General features: G+C 33.8%; 1 protein-coding gene across 1 annotated transcript in view; it reads left to right on the top strand.

Moving 5' to 3' along the window:
• ST8SIA4 (ST8 alpha-N-acetyl-neuraminide alpha-2,8-sialyltransferase 4) overlaps positions 1 to 20,031 on the top strand; it is a 100,067-nt gene that overhangs the window by 10,254 nt on the left and 69,782 nt on the right. Inside the window, exon 3 of the mRNA XM_081233941.1 lies at positions 5,642 to 5,899. Coding sequence (XP_081090067.1) covers positions 5,642 to 5,899 — 258 coding nt within the window. The remainder of the gene's footprint in view (positions 1 to 5,641; positions 5,900 to 20,031) is intronic.

The raw sequence follows: 20,031 nt of genomic DNA, 5'->3' as shown, positions 1-20,031 counted from the left end.
TTTCCCCCTCATTTTTCATATATTGGATAGAAACCTAAAGAATTACGTACAGTACCAGATATGGATGTATAGAAATGTATGAGCTCAGCTACTCATCAGGACCACAATAAGCACATCATAATTAGTCAGTAAAAATATTTTCAACTCTTAGTGTTATCATATATCGAAGTTCTTAACCAAATAAGGTTTGCAGGTTGACTAAACATAATTGCAAATTTATATGTGCTTCACCTGTCAAAAAGAATTTGCTGTTGCATGCATTGATTTACTTTAGAAAAAGGTCCACATACACTTCAATAGCACACGTCATGGGTCACACAGCTTGTTAGTCCCAGAGTCAAGCTTCAAAGCCAGGCCTGACAGTGGAGCCAGAACTCTTATTATGAGATAAATCTTCTGGAAGACTATTGTTTAATACTAAAAATGCATACTATTAAAATGCGTCTTTATGAAGTACAGAGAAGTTGAGTTTTTTACTCTAAAATAATATAAGATAGTATTCATCCAATATTACCAAATGCTGGGCCAAATATCAAATGTCTATCTGAGGTGTAAATTAAACTAAAAAGTACTTTTCTTCAAGCTTTTTTTTGAGACAATTTTGCCTTTTCATTTGGTTGTGTTCAGGGTTTTTCTTTTAATACTAACTAGAATATTTTTCCTATAACAGCTAAGACCCTTAGCTCAGAAGCCCTAACAAGCTATAGGTTATGTTTTTTTTCAGAGCTTCGAGGCATGTTGTCTTGCAGAAATAATCTTTTGAGGACAAAAAATTGTGTTCTGTCTGCTTTTTGTAGGCATAATGAAACACTTGGCATTTCTTAAACTTTTTTTTTTCTTTTTAGTAAACTATGTCACTAACAACTGAATTGATTCACTGATTTTTGTCTGGAGTCAAAAGTTTGCAAAAACTGATTCCTAATATATGTATCACTACCTAATTTGTTTCTCAACTTGTGATGCATTCCAGCTGTAAGATTTGCTTCACAATACTTGCTGATGGAGTCAACAATGTCATTTAGATTAATTTTAGTTGCCACAGCACATGTGCTTGTTGTTGACAGGAAACCTACAGAGAAGAAAGAGTGGCACCTGGTGATAGGTTAGCTATACGTAACATTTCACAAGTGAAAACAATGTTTAGAAAATTAATTCCCCAGGACTCTGCAGCTGCTATTTCAAGTGGTAGGTGATGTTGAAAGGGAAGTTCTACTTGAAAATTCAGCTGAAAAGTTTCTGTATAGAATCTATTCCTGTCAGTTTCACAGTCTAAACCAGTCTTTCAGTTTAAGCCAGCATTGCCTAACAAAAAATATAATCATTATGACTAATTTTTTAGTCTTACCAAAAGTGAAGCATATTTCCTGATTTCTATCAGTTATCTTTATCGTTAAAACAGTTGCTGAACTTAGGTGTTTGCTTTTCGAATAGGGTTTCAAAAGTTACATTATGCTTAACAGAATGACAGAGACCTGTAAGGAATCTTTTGTTGTTAATGTTCTTTTAAGTCACACACAGAAAACACAATCCTCTGCTTTAAAAATCTGGTAGTAACTCGACCACATATTACAAAAACTTATACTGGTACAGCCTGCATATTAAACATCGGCTTTTGTTGATTTATGCTTCCTTAGAGCCCAGAAGTTAGAGTTTTCTTTCTATCTCTCTCATTCTGAAGTAATTTTGTTTAACTTGCTGTTTTCATTCATATCAAGTACCTTTTGAGCAAAGCGTATATGTTCTCCTTGGTAGTACTTAACGTGTTGTTTCAGTTCAGCATAAGTACAAGAGTTTTTCAGGCTTCCAGTGATATTTAGTTAATTACATTTAAGCTCTAGTTTTCTTCTTTCTGTTTTTTTTTAAAAATAGATTTACAGTCTGAACAACAGTTAGACTTAGCAAATCCATAGAACTTTTACAGTCCATTAAATCTATAATCTAAAAATACCTACAGCCTACTAGGGAGAAAAAAAAAAACTAACTTTACTGTTACCAGAAAATATTAAGCATTTTATCAGTATATTCACTCATAGTAATTACTTTCAGTCTTTCTTGCATCCTACACCAGGAATCTTAGCTCAGATAGTTTTCCATGTGTAGATTTAAGCCCTAAAATAGAAATGAAAGTTTGGTTCAATGCAGGAAAAAGAACAAACTAGAGACATTCAAGGACCCCCCCCACCGCCGCCTTTACAGTTTAAAAAAGCAAATTCAACACTAACAATTGTTCTGAGTTTTCTCTAAGAAACTTACATTTTATATTTTGATTAGTCTGTGTGAATTGGTATTTTGTATTCTGTCTTGGAAAATACTTTTACTATTTTTTACTGCTTCCATTTAAAAAATAAACTACTGTTGAGCCTGTAAGACAGCATTGGAGTAATACATGCAATAGTATCATCTGTACTTAATAATTATTTATCACATTTAGCATTATTTTCTTCCTGAACCCTTACAGTCCACTTTTTAAACATCAATTTTCCCTAAGAATGAATAAATTAAAGGTGTTCTCTTATACTCAGATTTAAAAGATGTATGTTTGCAAATATTTTTGTTGCTAACTTTCTATAACACAGCAAAGGTTCTGTGATTGCAAAGTCCCTCTTGCTATCAGTTGACAAGCGTTTAAGTGTTAACTTTATGAGTAAGGGGATTTTCCTTTTTGGATTTCCAAGCTAAAGAGTCTTCTTTGAAATCTGGACCTCTGTTCACTTCATGCTTTCAAACATGCCACTACTTGTGAGTTGCATCTTCAAATACTTACAGCAACCCCTTTAAATTATGTTCAAAGGAAAATGATAACACCATCTAGTTTGGCGATCTGACCACATCCGTGCAGTCTTCATTTTAGAGTCAAGCTTGTCATTTTCACAGGAAATGAAAAAAAAATTTTTGTTGAAATACAGGTGTCAGGCATTATTTAATTTTTTCACCAAACAAGTAAGTGGTAGTTAATTTGTACAAATGTTGATTGCTGCTCTTGGTGCTAGCTGTTAACTTTTGTGAAGAATCGCATGTGCTTAACATAATGAAAGAGTTCTCAATTTTCTGCAATTCATATGCTCTATGGTTGCTGATTTCACCAGCAATTCTCTTCTTAGGTAGTCTGTACTTTGTTAAGATGATTATTATAATGCCTGATAATTTCTATTAGTTTTAAAATTTCATTTGTAGGGCATTTATATAGATTTTCCTGTACAAATTTTACTCCTTGCAAACCTGATAATCCAAATATTTGAGAAAAAAAATTTTAAATGGTCTCTTTTTCAGAGAGCTGATGGGTGTATTCCTTGTGTATAAAATCTGGCCAAATAAAGTATTCAATCATCTGGTTTCCTAATTAGGTTACACGTTAAAGTGGGACCTATTTAAAGCAAACCAAAATAAAGAAAACAAAAGGAAAGATGAGTTAGTTATTTTACATTCCTCCTTGCTAGTCATGCTTCTGGCTTATGAGTATGATTTGGGGAATTGCTCTTTTTTTTTTTGTTTTTGCGGTCGCGGGCCTCTCACTGCTGTGGCCTCTCCCGCTGCGGAGCACAAGCTCAGGACGTGCAGGCTCAGCAGCCATGGCTCACGGGCCCAGCCGCTCCGCGGCATGTGGGATCTTCCCGGACCCGGGCACGAACCCATGTTCCCTGCGTCGGCAGGCGGACTCTCACCCACTGCGCCACCAGGGAAGCCCGGAATTGTCCTTTTGATGCAGTGATAGGAAGAGATCATATTTTGTGCTTAATAATAAAATTTATAAATAGTAATGGAGCTTAAACAATAATAGTCTTAGAGGAAAATGTCTATCCTATCATGAATGTTATAATAATGACATTGTTTTGAGCATTCTGAAAATTCAAGCTTGCAGTTAAGAGCCCTTCAGTAAGTAATATCCAACTTCCAACCCAGAAGACTGCTTTCTCATATTGCTTCTGGGTGGTATATGTTTGGTAGCTTGAGGATCAAGCAATCCCAAACTTTTGTAAGCCAGATTCACAGATTTCTTTGTCAATATAATTCTCTCAAAAACTTATTAGGCTTCTGAGCTATTTCTTTGGAGTTTGTTCCTGGTATGAATAACCCCACCTAAAGATTGCTTCTGAACACAGTTCTTTAGCCTTCTGATTCTCCCCTAATTATTCTGACCTAACCCTCCTTCTCTTCAGTTTATTGGCAACTACTCTTAAGACGTTTGAATCTATAGACTTAGGGGAGAAGACAATATCCTTGCTGCTGGCATGGTTCTGATTTATAGTTGTATCTCTTGCTAATTGGATTATTGGAGTCATTTAGGAGGTCCCAGTTACTGGACTCTCACACAGTTTAGATTATAGGCCGTTGCCAGAGATATTCTCCTCCACTCAACTTGCAACTTGGCTATTTCATGTCTGACTTTGGCTCTTAGTTCCTTGCTAAAAGGAGTAACCAACATAAAACAACATACTAGCACCTTTTAACCAATTATCCAAGAGCAACAAGCTTATTACATAAGGGTATGACTCCTAAGTTATTATAGACCACAGTTTTATAAGGTGCTATTCTGTATCATGCCAAGAGTCACCAGCTTTCCAGGCAGCCATATCTATTTTCTTATTTTCCATCATCTAACTTAGCATGTGCGTATACGTGTATGTAGTATCTCATATCTTTTATCAATTTCTTTATTAGTTATGGGATAGGCTAAGCTTCCATAAAAAAGGAGACTTTAAAATACAGTGAATCAAACAAATCAGAAGTTTATTTCTTTCTCCTATAGTGATACACTTGATCCACTCATATCCTGTTTAAGAAAACTAATTCATGTGACCACACCCAGCTGCACTTGGGTTTGGAAACTTGGAAATGTTCTAGCTGAGTATCAGTGTGGCCAAGTAAAACTTAGAAGATTCAAATAGGAAAAGAAAGAAGGGAAGAAAGAACACTGAGGAACAGTTAGCTATCTCTGCCCTGTAAGGTCCAATGTTCTATCTGTCCATCTTTTCCTCTAATATAGCCATCTTATTTCCTGGATTCTTGAGCTTGGAAGAAAACTTTCATATATATATAAATATAAATATATATATATATACATATATATATATACACGTATACATATATATACACATATATATATAGTGCTGTAGTTTAACTTTACTTCAAATAATTATAATATACACATGATTTCGATAAATGTTAATAATTTTATTGGAACATTCAATCCTTTTAATAGAGTTAACTAAATTATGATTCTTAACAATTTCAAGTTTTTCTATTCACCTTAACTAGACACCACTGAACAAAATAGATGATTATAGATAATTAAGTCTGGCAGAATACTATCTAGCTAAGGAAAGTCAAGTCATGGCAATAGTATTTCATTTAATAAACTTTTCTATAAATTTTGATAGGGGGTCTTTTTCACTCCACAGATAGGTGTGTATACTATATACCTATTTACAAAATCATTGAAAAACTATGTGCAAATGACGTTTTAAAAATATATTTTATTTCCTTTAGCATCTACTTAATTGGTTGGTTTAGTTACCACCTGAATATTAAATGTTAGTGATTTACCAATTTATATCTTATCATATGTTACTTTGTAAATGATATTACCAGTCCTTGGACATGTTGTCATTAATGGAAAACTTTGCTTGTATCTCAAATATAGGAAGAACATTCTTCGTTTCCTAGATGCAGAACGAGATGTCTCAGTGGTCAAGAGCAGTTTTAAGCCTGGTGATGTCATACACTATGTGCTGGACAGACGCCGGACACTAAATATTTCTCAGGATCTGCATAGCCTCCTACCTGAAGTTTCACCAATGAAAAATCGAAGATTTAAGACCTGTGCGGTTGTTGGAAATTCTGGCATTCTACTAGATAGTGAATGTGGAAAAGAGATTGACAGTCACAATTTTGTAATAAGGTGAGCTTTCTTTTGTTCCTAAAGATTATAATTTCTTCAAAGACCCTTTACTTAGGAGTAGAACACTGGCAGAAATGTTTAAATCTAATATTAATATTATGAATTATTGAAATCTCAAACGAATATTTATCTTTTATGTCTTTATCTGTGTAGTATCCAAACTTACACTTACCCTGGAATGTAAAATTAAAATTATTATATCATTGAAAGAAAAAATGATATCATAGCAATAAGATTCACACCATCTTTCCTTTTTGGCCAAATGACAATTTTATTAAATATAATACACAGAAAAACTATTTTATTCACTAATAGAAATAATTATTTATTTCTATTAGTGAATGAATTAATTCACTTAATTAATTATATTCATAATCCTATTTATAGTCAATAAATTATATTATTTTATTTATTCATAAAATTATGAACATTATTATACAATGATGTAACATATAAGGTAATATTACTTTTTTAATGTCAACTAGTTAGTGTAGTCTAAGAACATAATTTAACAAGTTTATATTTGATACCTTGGACCAAATTGCTTTCATCACTCTTTATACATGGTACTTGTGTATGGTAGTATATTTTAGTCTTTTAGTTTTCTCACAAAATTAAACATAGCTATTTGTTTTTCATTGATGGTCAGCAGATATTTGATGAGTCATGTGTTTAGTTAGCTTTTGATTAACTGAAAAAAAGACAACAGTAGACTTAAGGTTGTAATGACAACAGATATTAATTAGCACTTTTTAATTCTCAGTATATCTAAATAGATTTTTTGGCTTGTTTTAGTTCTTCAGAAATATTTGCTGAATAAATGAAATGTGTATTTTGAAATATGAAATACTGCAATATAAAGATAGATAGGAAAGTATGCTGATTTGCCATGTTGACAAATAACTTGAAGCCTTGAAGCTATGCTGGAATCCAGCCTTTGAAAGTATAGATCTTGAAAAAATTCTTTTTAACTATGGTATTAAAAATAAATACAATTATATAAGTATTAATCATAAATAGGTAACAGTTTTTTATAAAAGAATAATAACCATGAAAAATCATAAGAGAATACTCTCAGGGAATACAATTCATAACAATGAATATGACTACAAACATTTTGCCATACTATCTTTTCTCAGTTGGATGCAGGATCAGAGATTGATTTGACATCAGTTGAGCCTTTAAAAACCTGAACTTTTAAATTGATTGAACTGAAAGAAAAACCTTGTCAATATGTAGATATACCAAGAAAATTGTGTCCAAAGAGGAGACAAAAATATTTGATGAGGGAATGACAGTGGAAGTGGAAGTAACGAGCTTCAAACTTTGAAGTCTGTGTGAAGTATGGCTGTGACGGAAGAGTAAGGCTTCTAGAATTTCTGAAGAGATTAAAATCAGGGGGCAGATTAAGTGAAGAGGAAAAGATTTTAGAGCACAGTAGAAATTGTTGCAAGGTGAAGAAGAGAATTTGTAAGGTTGATTAATCCAGGAGGGCTACAGGATCCGAATGTGACTGACTCCTTGTTCCTACACCCCTTTAAGCTTTAGCATTGGGATCTACATAACCCACTAGATTCAGCCTCACCTTTAACTCTGAAATTAAGATTGTAGTGTCAGTTAACACCTCAATCAGATCACATAATTATCTCCTCTCTTTTTTTGTGGTGAGAACAGTTAAGATCTAGTATTCTAGCAACTTTAAAGTTGATAATACAGTATTGTTGGCTATAATCATTAGGCAGTGCATTAGATCTCCAGAAGTTATCTGTTTGTTGTTAAGTCACTCACTGGTGTTTGAGCATAATCGAACTTCAAGAGGTTCTTTATACTTTTCTAAGCTATGATTATCTTAAAAACTTATTTAACAAGAGCACAATAGTGGCCAATCCTGAGTCTATAATTGTTATGCTCTTACCAAGAAGTATAAAAAAATGAGGATAAGCATCTTAATGAAGGCATGAAAATTATTGCCGTAATTGTCTTTTTCTTCTTTTCCTCCTATTTTTACTGCTTTCCAAAATTAGAAGTTGGAATGTTCTAGATTAAAGTATATATTAGGGAAGTGTAGCCCAGGATTGGGATTCTGATTTTCCAGGTAAACTTTGGCAGGAATACATTTTGCATTAGAAACAAATAATCCCTGGAGAAAAACCTTTTTCTTTTGTAATAATATCCAGTTTGGAAATTCATCCCTTTGAGTCTCATGGACAAAAGGGACTTCAATGACATATCACTACCAGACCTCCATCCTTCCTAAAATTCTAATCTTTCTCATGGCATCTGACTCATCATCTGTGTGTCAAATATCTTTTTCTTCCCCAAGAGTATATGACCTTTTGTTACTGTACATGTGTCTATTCTACTCTAGAACATCAAAGAGGACTTTTGCATTAAACCTCAATCAAAGCCCTATTTCTTGAAATAGTTTGCCATGCATGTCAAACTGATTAATATTGTTACAAATTTTAGTAACAATCTTTAAAAATCTTTCAAATTTCCCACCTTCCCAGAGCTGTATTGTGTATATGCATATCAGCATAGGTATAGATAGTTTTGGTTGGTTGGTTGCATGTGTAACCTGTTGTTCCCAGTTTGTTTGTTTGTTTCCCATTTTTCTTGTTAGATAGTAAGTTTGTTATGAGAGAGATAACTTATACCTGATCTGCTTGCAGAGGGCACTGTTAGTTCAGTGACCCCCTCAAGGATCAGATTCACCCAGGTATATGTTCAAGTTGACCTCTAACTTTATAAAACAAAGCATTATTTTTATATAATATCTTCATTTAGCATTAGTTAGATTTTAAACTTTATTTTTTCTGAAAGTACTTTAAAGAAATAAAATGCTATCTTCTTTGTTTAATGATGTACAGAATGCATTATCATATGCAAACAGGAATCTCTTGCTCCAAACAGTTGTGCTATTGAGGAGGAGGGCAAGGTGCAGATACATGGCATTATTGTCCTGTGAAGTGTAGTTCTGGAGAAAGTTATTTTTAATATCCCACAATATTTTTAAATAAGCTAGTGAAAAGTGCTCACGTTGTATTTTTGCCCATGTAATGGTAACTATACACAAATGCAGACACACACACAGTGTCATGCATTTCCTCCCCTAGAAGAGATATTCCCTCAGTGGCTGTTTGTATCATAAGTTAATCAATTAAATTAAATGCTGCGTTTTGTGGGATATCATACAAAATAGGAGCTTAAAGGAAAAAAATGAGGATAAGAAAACCAATTAAAGCCTTACTTCGATTCTCTAATTACTGATTAAATATTGAACTGATTTGTAAAATCTAGGTTTCATATGTACCTAAATAACAGAAAACTGGACGTAAGAGAAATAATTTTATTTCTTAATAAAAAAATGCCTAAAATCATAATTAAATAATAGTGTTATGTCCACTTGATCAGTGATTTTTACATGTGCAACCCTCAAGACAGTTAGTCTATAGTTCCTCAATCAGTGAGTGAGTGCCATGTTGTAAGGAAGAGGCCAGGATAGAGAAACATGGGTAGTCAGTCACTCACTCAGGTTGAAAATATCATGCTTTTCTTGACTTACAATCCTGTCTGATAGGGAAAATTCATAAAGGATAATAAAGTTCTTGTGATGTTAAAGATCTTGTCATACAGCTCCAGATAAGCAAAAATTTAGTTTAATCTGACATTGATGTGTCAGTTATAAACCTTCTCTCACCTGGTAAGCATTAGAGACACTGTCCTATTGATATTAAATTCTATATTTTATATTTGGATGGCCTGACGTATGCTAAATATTGGAAAGAGATGGAGTCAATGCTGCAGAGGAAAACCATCACCCAATATAGGTTCCAGGGGTCCGAGGAGAGTTCACTGTAGGTGATATTGGATGAAATTGTACGCCTTGCTATACTTTAGTTTTAGAAACTGAGATTATTGTATGAACTATTCCTATCTTCCTTAGAGTGTTACAACTTACCTACTCACAGAAACCACAGAATTGCCTCTACGAAATCTCAGCCCTGTTTACCCCATGTATAATTACTTATCTAAAGTTTTGCTATAATATTTCAAGAATCTAGAGTTTTGAAAACATAATGTGTCCTTTATATATCACTGTAGGTAAAGGAAAACAGGGTTAAAAACTCCCTTCGTGCAATCTGTTTAAAAGTATCTTTGAATCCTTTCTTGGGTCTTTTTTTTTTTTTACTTGGTGTTAGGTGTAAAATTATTGTAACAGTGCATATGTTACATTAAAGAATACAACTATTTAGTGGTGAAAATTGTTTTGATTTTGCAAAATGATATATAAAGTGCTTTTCAATTTTCCTGCCTTTATTTTTCACATTTTTTGGATATTTTAGTCCCATATATATTTACAAAAACGTACATTCTAATATCTGTATTGTCTATACTCAAGAATTTCATAAACTTAACAATTGTGGTTTTCTAATGAGAACCAAAAAAATCAGATATTTCCTAATTTTAATGCTGAAAGGTGGTGGAGAACAAATCCTCATTCCACCTTCCCTGCTCTTCTCTTCCCCCCAGGTAAGGATGATGGGGCATTCTTTCCATTCTCTGGGCTGTCTGTGGATAGTAGGAAATGTCAGGCAGCCTGTCAGTACTGGTTTTCCATAGAAGAGGGATCTTGTCCAGCCTCATCTAAAGTAAACCTGGTCCCACAGTGTACTAGCTTTGATGTTATATAGAGAACATTGGGGGAGGGGAGGAGTTAATTAACAGTTACAATTGGCAACTGATATTTTTTGACCATCAAATGCCACTCCTCACTGTGCTTAAACAGAGATACTAGAAATAATGAGCATGACTTGAATGACTCAGAAATGGTTAACTAAGAGCTGCAAAACACTTTGTGTTGTTGTTGTTCTGGCTGGTTGGAATTCCAAATTTAATTTTGTTTGTTTATTTCTCTCTTTCTACCTCCCTTTCCTGCATTCTGTCTTGTCCCCATCTTCTTCTAGCCTAGACAACTTTGCTCATTTTTCCTTTGTTAATCAACATCTTCAGTTCCTGCAGTGCTTGACCAATTCCCTTCTAATTTCCTCTTGGTTCATATTTTTTTTCTTAAAATATAGGAACAGCAATGAAAGATCACTTAAAATATCCATTTAAATATATACATATTTATATAAGTAAATCCTTGCTATTCAGACTGTGGCTCTGAACTACCAGCATTAACATCACTTGGAAGCTTGTTAGAAATACAGAATGTGAGGACTTGCACCAGTCCTGCTGAGTCAGAATGTGCATTTGGTCACAGTGCCCAGGTGATTCTTATGTGCATTAAGGTTTGTAATGTTCTGGAATTCTCAATATGCCTAAACAGTATGGTCTAGGGAAGCTGGGACTCCTCACCATGTCTGATTTAGTTAGCCTGTATCTTTAGGACCTAGTACCAAATTTGATACATTAAGGTATGTGCTATTTATTTATTGAATGAAAGAATTAATGTAGGAATTGAGAAAATTTTGGTTTGTGTCCATATATTCTTGCCTTAGACACTGAATACAACACTGAATTCCAAAATTAATATGTAAGAGGAGTCATATATAAGGTGATTTATGGTCATTTAAACCCTTAAAATTAAAAAGAAAATACAGAAATATGATGAGTAGTATAGTGAAATGTCCTAGATATTGGGAATCAGAAAAGCTGGGTTCCTGACAATTATTAGAATCACTATGTTGTACACCTGAAACTAATATAACATTGTAAATCAACTATACTTCAATAAAAAATAAAATGAAAAAAAAAATAAAGCCAGGAAATGTAGTATTGGACAAATACGTTAGGTTCTAAACATATTTCCAACATCCAATGATATTAATAATAATAAGCCTATCATTTCAAAGTGATTTTCTAAGTATCAGTTGGGAAATATAAATAGTAAAGAAATGCATAAACCGTAAATCTAAACTAATGTCGACTGATATTAAAGCACACCTTGCTTGAGTCAAATGTTGTAGTTGAAAGTTAAATTTATTACCACTTTTTCTAATAGCCATGACCATTGGCTAGAAATGCAAACTCTCTTTGTCTTATATAGACAAGAAGTCAAACCTTCCTCAAATTTATCAAATATATCAAAAGTGTATATAGTTGACACTGAATAACATATTAGATAATATGAAATGTGAAGACACAGGAACACTACTCAGATAGGAGTGTCTATAAAATCTGAGTATATAAAATTAGAAAGAATTGTAGTGAAGAGATATATTTCTTCAGGAAACCAAAGTAATAAGATAAAAATGTTTTACTTTATGATGATCTAGCTTCCTAAGAGAAGGGATGAGATGTTTCACAAAAGAAAAAGATGGAAGAATTTACTTACCTTGACTGATACAATACATTTTTATAACTCAGTGTTTGATTCTCCACTGGTGGATAATTTATGGCAAACTTTAAATCATCTTTTTTGACCTTCTATGAATGCTAACTCTTTTATAGCAAAATGGACTCTTCTCTGGGAGAGAAAAAATATGCCTACTTTTCTACGTGTTCACAAAAATGGCCTTATTTTTTTTCCCTTGCACTCTCACTGAGAACGTTTGTCCTTAAATAAAATGTTTTAACTGCAAACAACTAAGTTTCTGGTAGGGAGACTGGTGCAGGCATTAGAAAGATATTTTAAAATTCTTACTAATTAAAATAACCACTTTAGGGCTTCCCTGGTGGCACAGTGGTTGAGAGTCCGCCTGCCGATTCAGGGGACATGGGGTCGTGCCCCGGTCTGGGAAGATCCCACATGCCGTGGAGCGGCTGGGCCCGTGAGCCATGGCCGCTGAGCCTGCGCATCTGGAGCCTGTGCTCCGTAACGGGGGAGGCCACAACAGTGGGAGGCCAGCGTACCACAAAAAAAACAAAAACAAAAACAAAAACCACTTTATATTTTAGAAATACCAACATTGCTTATGTGATATTTGCTACATATATTTTCTACCTTATTTTTACTTAATGGTTTATTCATATTTTTAATCTGAAATTTTATAGTTTTAAAAAAACTAATTATCTTTGTTATTTCTATTGATTTTAACCATAAAATACATATTCTGGGTAGAAATCAGAATTTCTATTTTATTCTAATTATTTATGGCTTTTAAAATTGTACTGTAAACTAAATATGGAATTCGTTATGGATTGTGATGTGAGGTAAGGCTCTAACTTTTTTTCCAATCATGTCACTCCTTGGATAAAAAGATTTTATCTACAAGAGATACTTTTTTTTAAAATGGAAATGACAATGACTTGACAAACTATTTTAAATTTTAAAACATTGTTTTAAAATGACTATCCCATTTTCTAATTTTATTGATTTGAGTCCTCTTCCCTTTTTTCTTGATGAGTCTGGCTAAAAGTCTGTCAACTTTGTTTACCTTTTCGAAGAACCAGCTGTTAGTTTCATTGATCTTTGCTATTGTTTTCTTTGTCTCTATTTTTTTCTGCACTGATTTTTATGATTTCTTCCCTTCTACTAACTTTAGGTTTTGTTTGTTCTTCTTTCTCTAGTTGCTTTAGGTGTAAGATTAGGTTGTTTATTTGAGATATTTCTTGTTTCCTGAGGTAAGATTGTATTGTTATTAACTTCCCTCTCAGAACTGCTGTTGCTACATCCCATAGGTTTTGGATTGTTGTGGTTTCATTTTCACTTGTCTCTAAGTATATTTTGATTTCCTCTTTTATTTCTTCGGTGATCCGTTGGTTGTTTGGTAGCATATTGTTTAGTCTCCACATGTTTGTGGGTTTTTTAGTTTTTTTCTTGTAGTTTATTTCTAATCTCATAGCATTATGATTGGAAAAGATGCTTGATATGATTTCAATTTTCTTAAATTTATGGAGGCTTGCTTTGTTGCCCAGCATTTGGTCAATCCTGGAGAATGTTCCATGTGCACTTGAGAAGAATGTGTATTCTGCTGCTTTCGGATGGAATGCTCTTTAAACCTCAATTAAGTTCATCTGATCTAATGTGTCATTTAAGGCCTGTGTTTCCTTATTGATTTTCTGTCTGGATGGTCTGTCCATTGATGAAAGTGGGGTGTTAAAGTCCCCCACTATTATTGTGTTACTGCCGACTTCCCCTTTTATGGCTGTTAGTATTTGCCTCATATATTGAGATGCTCCTGTGTTGAGTGCATATATATTTACAATTGTTATATCTTCTTCTTTGACTGATCCCTTGATCATTATGTAGTGACCTTCTTTGCGTCTTATAACAGTCTTTATTTTTAAAATCTATTTTGTCTGATATGAGTATTGGTACTCCAGCTTTGTTTTGATTTCAATTTGCATGGAATACCTTCATCTGTCCCCTCACTTTCAGTCTGTATGTGTCCCTTGGTCTGAGGTGGGTCTCTTGTAGACAGCATATACACAGGTCTTGTTTTTGTATTCATTCATCCAGTCTATGTCTTTTGGTTGGAGCATTTAGTCCATTTACATTTAAGGTAATTATCAGTATATGTGTTCCAATTGTCATTTCTTTAATTGTCTTGGGTTTGTTTTTGTACATTTTTTTTCTTCCCTTCCTCTTTTATTCTCTTCTCCTGTGGTTTGATGACCATCTTTAGTGTTATGTTTGGGTTGCTTTTTCTTTTTTGTGCATGTATCTATTGAAGTTTTTGGGTTTGCTGTTCCCGTGAGGTTTTTTTTTTTTTTTTTTTTTTTTTTTGGCCGTACTAGGGTCTCTCACTGTTGTGGCCTCTCCCATTGCGGAGCACAGGCTCCAGACGCGCAGGCTCAGTGGCCATGGCTCATGGGCCCAGCCGCTCCGTGGCATATGGGATCCTCCCGGACCGGGGCACAAACCCGCATCCCCTGCATTGGCAGGTGGACTCTCAATCACTGCGCCACCAGGGAAGCCCCCCATGAGGTTTTGATATAGCAGTCTATGTATGTACCAGGTTGTTTTAAGTTGCTAGTCTCTTTCCCGCCTAGAGGAGTTCCTTTAGCATTTGTTTCAAAGCTGGTCTGGTGGTGCTGAATTCTCTTAGCTTTTGCTTGTCTGTAAAGCTTTTGGTTTCTCCATCAAATCTGAATGAGAGCCTTGCTGGGTAGAGTATTCTTGGTTGTAGGTTCTTCCCTTTCATCACTTTAAATATATCATGCCGCTCCCTTCTGGCTTGCAGAGTTTCTGCTGAGAAATCAGCTGATAATCTTATGGGAGTTCCCTTGTATGTTATTTGTCATTTTTCCCTTGTTGCTTTTAGTATTTTTTGTTTGTTTTTAATTTTTGTCAGTTTGATTACTATGTCTCTTGGCGTGTTCCTCCTTGCGCTTCCTGACTGGGACTCTCTGCACTTCCTGGACTTGGGTGACTGTTTTCTAAAAATGCAGTATTATAAAAAAAACTACAGTTTTTCATCTGTCAATCTAACAAGGATATTTAAAATTCTTAGTATTCAGCATAAAGTTATACTGATGTTGGCACTCCTTTGAAATGCTTTTAAAAATATAGATTGATACAACTTTTCCAAAAATCAGGTTTATAATGTCCCCCAACCCTTAAAAATAGTAGATTCCTTTATTTACTATTTCCAGTTCTAGGAATCTACCCAAATGTGAACGATTGTTGAAGTATAAATGCATTTTCTAACACACAGCAAGAAAGGATGAGTAAATCATTGTACATCTGGATGATTAGTCATTCAACACATGGAAAAGAGGAATCTCAGGCAAAGGGTCCAGTAAGCACAAAGACAAATGCTTTCAATGGTCTTATGGTAAGGCAGTGTTTGGGACTACTCTACTATTAGGTTCATATTGAAGGACAATATGGAAGGGGAAATGACAGGGTATGTTGGCCTTAAATAATGAAGGATTGTTTCACCATGTTAAGGATTTACATGGTATCCTGTAGTCCAAGAGAGGTCCTTACAGTTTGTTGGCTTATTTGTTTGTTCTTGTTGGAGTTTTGTTGTTGTTCTTATTATAAGCGTAAGAGGAATGTAAAGGTATAGAAGCATGAGCATATTTGCAGATGGAAGGACCATGGTAATAAATAAATCAAAGGTAAGAAAGAGAAAGAACACTCAATAAGGAAGATACTAGAGGAGGCAAATGTGATGAAATCCAAATCATAGGACAGAGTAAGATGATAAACTTCAATGATAAGATTCATACTAATGTAAAATATGGTAGAGATCATCCTTTCCTTACATCAAAGGAGCATTAGCAAATGGGCAGTTGGTCATTCCATAGATTTTCAAAATATACCTTCAGTTTTGGGTTTAAAGCATTTGTTATTTGTCTACTATTAAATTCATCTGTAAGTGGACATCAGCCCAAAATATGTACTCCAAAGCCAAACACAATTGAACTTTTCAGTACCTATTGTTTTCAGGTGATACATAGTATAGCTTTGATCTTTCTTATAATTTTTTCATTAATTCCTTCATTCTTTTATTCACCTATTTATCAGGAAGATACAAAAATGGAGATCAATTCTTTACATCTGAGATGATTTTAGTCCTGTAAAGAAAATAAAGTAATGAACTGATAATGCACAAATTGCTTTATTAGAGGTACTCACAGAACTAGGCACTGATATTGAGGCAGAGAGGATACATAAGCTGGATGATCAAGGATGATTTCCTGAGAGAAGCAACACGAGTTAAATTATGATGAAAACTGAAGAAATAAGGAAAGGAGAGAAAAGAGAGTGAGACCTAGTCCAAACTGGATCTATGATGCACCAAGGAACCTGGGTGTAGGAATGAGTGGCTTTTCTGGGCCTGTGAATAGTTTCAGTATGATGGAATAGAAGGTTGTGTGGCTCAAAAGAAGCAGGTAAGGCTGGAGAGGGAAGCTGACAGGTTATGCAGGGTCCATTGTATTTTGCTAAGGAGATTGGATTTAATTTATCAAGTAGTCTGTGGAGCCACTCAGGAGAGGAATGTCATGATCACATTTAAATTTCAGGAAGATTTTTAGGTGATCAGTTACAGGGGGACAAAGATGGGAATACTGAAAATAGTCTAAGGATGGAGATAATGAGGGGCAAAGTAAGATAGAGACAGTGGGGATAGACGGTGGAAGGCAATTTAAGAAAATCAAGGACTCTATGAATTATATAATACATGGAAAGGGCAAATGATAGTGAATATAAATATGCCACATTTTTTGGATGACAGAAAATGAATCTTGAATAATCCAAATTGGTTCCCATTGGTTCCTCTGAAGAAGTTAGGCTTAGGTTAACAAACCACATTTTTCCATAGAACAGAGAGTCTAAGTGACTTTCCCGAGTGTACACGGTAAGTTGAAGAAGGAAGCAACAACAGAAGTTTTTTCTCTCATACTCAAAGTCCAATACTTTATTTTCAAATGAAGATTGAAAACACTTATCTTTTTAAATTAGAAATAGCAGTCAGTGCTGCACTAGAGTGTGAAGTTTTTAGTTGTATGTTTATTCTGAAATGTGAAGACCAGTGAGAAATGGTCTTAATTAGTGTACATTTCAAATTTTTGTGACTTAGCATGAAAGACAGAAGAGGGAAGGCCATTTTAATGTCTGACATTTCCACAAACTACCAGCCATTCTTCAAAGTCTAGGCTAACAAAACAAATTGAACAACAAATAAAATCAAACACACACAAAAACTGGTAACTGTGTGAATGGTAACTATGTGTGGCAATGATTTCACAATATGTACATATATAATATAATCATGTTGTATACCTTAAACATACATAATGTTATATGTCAATTACATCTCAATAAAGCTAGGGAAAAAACAGTAAAAAATTAAATAAACACCAAGCTGACTTTATAATGTTTAGCATTTTCTCCAGTCATGGTCTGTGGACCATCCTGTGAGAATTCCTTTCTTTTATTAAGCACTTACTATGTGCCAAAAATATATGTCAAAATATTCCAGAGACAGATCATCAAGCAGGAAACTCATGACCTTTTCTCTCATAGGAGCTAACATCTTAATCAAATGTGATAAACCTTTAAGTCAGGTAAATCTAGTTTCAAGTTCCATCTTTTCCATCTAATTTATATTCAGTCTTAAGTGATTTATTTACTTCTCTAAGCCCCAGTTTCTTTATATATAATATGAGGGAAATAATCTCTATCTTCCCTTTTTTGTGAGTATAGAAGTAAATGAGATAATGTGTGTGAAAATGTCTAGAATAAATCCAAGTACAAATTATTTATTCAATAAATGTAATTTTTTCTTCCTTTTGATGGTTTAGGATTAATGTATTGGTGGTATTGTATATTCATGGTAGTAAAATTATATCTGTGACCCAGATACACAGAAGATGTAAATATTTGCACTAAAATGGTCATTGTTGCCAAGCAGTATATATTCTCCCAAAGAGTGTAGTTGAAATAATACTCATGAAAGAGTTCAGAAACTTGGATTCTCTTGCTGGTATTGCCACTAAATATAGCTGTGTGACTTTGAACAAGTAATATAAACCATTTTGAGCTTCAGTGTTCCTGATATGCCAAATCTAGCCATTGAACTAGATGGACTCATAAATTCCTTTCTGGCTCTGAAACTCTATGACTCTATTTTCTTATGATTCAGTAGACAACTTTGGAATAGAGCCTGTCAACTTGCATTGTTGTGTGATTTTTTTTTCCTTCTGGTTGCCATGTTCTATGAATAAATTTCCTTTTCATCAGTCAACTTGTGGAAATAGCATTCTCTACTTAATACTTAATACTGTATCCTCTAATCTGGCTTTTTTGTTTCCTTTGGTCCAGGAGTGTTGTCTTTCCTCCTGATGTATGCAAGCCAATGTTAAGACTTAAAATCAGGGGAAGGGTATTACTTCTTAGCCAAAGAAAAACAAGACTAAGTTTTTGTCTGTTTGTTTATTTTTAATTTTGGTTGAAATATAGTTGATTTACAATGTTGTGTTAGTTTCAGGTGTACAGCAAAGTGAATCAGATATATATATATATATATATATATATATATATATATATATATATATATATATATATTCTTTTTTTTACATTCTCTTCCACTCTAGGTTATTACAAGATATTGAATAGAGTTCCCTGTGCTATACAGTAGGTCCTTGTTGGTTATCTATTTTATATATAGTAGTGTGTATATGTCAATCCCAAACTCCTAATTTATCCCTCCCCCCCTTTCCCCTTTGGTAACCATAAGCTTGTTTTCTATGGAACAAGACTACATTTTAATGATTCATACGAATTATTGTAAGTGTGATGAGGTCAAGGCCTTGGGAAGTCACCATATGTACAAAATATATAAAGAAGAACCAGTGAATACAAGCATTATCAAAAGGGAGGGAAATTGTTTTATACCAGCATCATTTAGTATAGTTTTGGGGAAAGGACCTTGACATTTTTCTGGGAGATAAGATCTCCTACTTCCCATATCTATTTCACTGGCATCCACCAAAATTCTTGGAACCACAGCTTCACTTATGCCATTACTGGAAACTTTTATTTAACATATTAGAAGTCAGTATGGTACCAAATGTTAATAGTGATTATATTTTAGAGTGAGATGTACAAGTGTTCTATATTTGAAGAGTATTTTAACTTCTCTTTTTGTTAGTGTTTGTATGTGAACACAAATACTGTTTTTAAATTGGAAATGAAAACAATTTTAATTTTGAAAATTATGTTAAAATTCTGGAGTATAGATGAGAAGAGTGATATATATGGGAGTTAGGAGGTTTGGGGTCATGTTACAGCTCTAGCACTACCTGAGTGATATTAAGCAGGAAATATATTTTTTGTTTAAACAAACACATAAAAATGCAACTTATAGTTTTGCAGTCTAGTTCTGAGTATTCTGTCATTAGTGTCAAGTGTAGTGTATGTGTGCATGGGCGGGGGGAGAGGGAGAAAATGAATATGTATTTTGGACAATGAAAATCATTTGAACCTGCGGTATCGTGCAGTAACTTTTGGATTCATAGTGTTTTAGATACAAAGTTGGATTTAAATCCCAGCTCTGAGGATTTGTAAACTGAATTCTTTTCCCCTCATTTGTAGAATATTATTACTTATACTTAATTATATGGATGTTCTTTAAAGTTTGAATAACTTAGATATGTATAGTATCTTGCATAAGGTAGTAACTGATAGCTCTTATTATGTTTAGTGAATTATATAAATGATCAGACTGAAC

Source organism: Mesoplodon bidens (genome assembly GCF_964165515.1).
Source record: "Mesoplodon bidens genome assembly, chromosome: 4".
Taxonomy (NCBI): domain Eukaryota; kingdom Metazoa; phylum Chordata; class Mammalia; order Artiodactyla; family Ziphiidae; genus Mesoplodon; species Mesoplodon bidens.
Note: the sequence above shows the minus strand (reverse complement) of the source record. Positions and strands in the feature narration are given on the sequence as shown.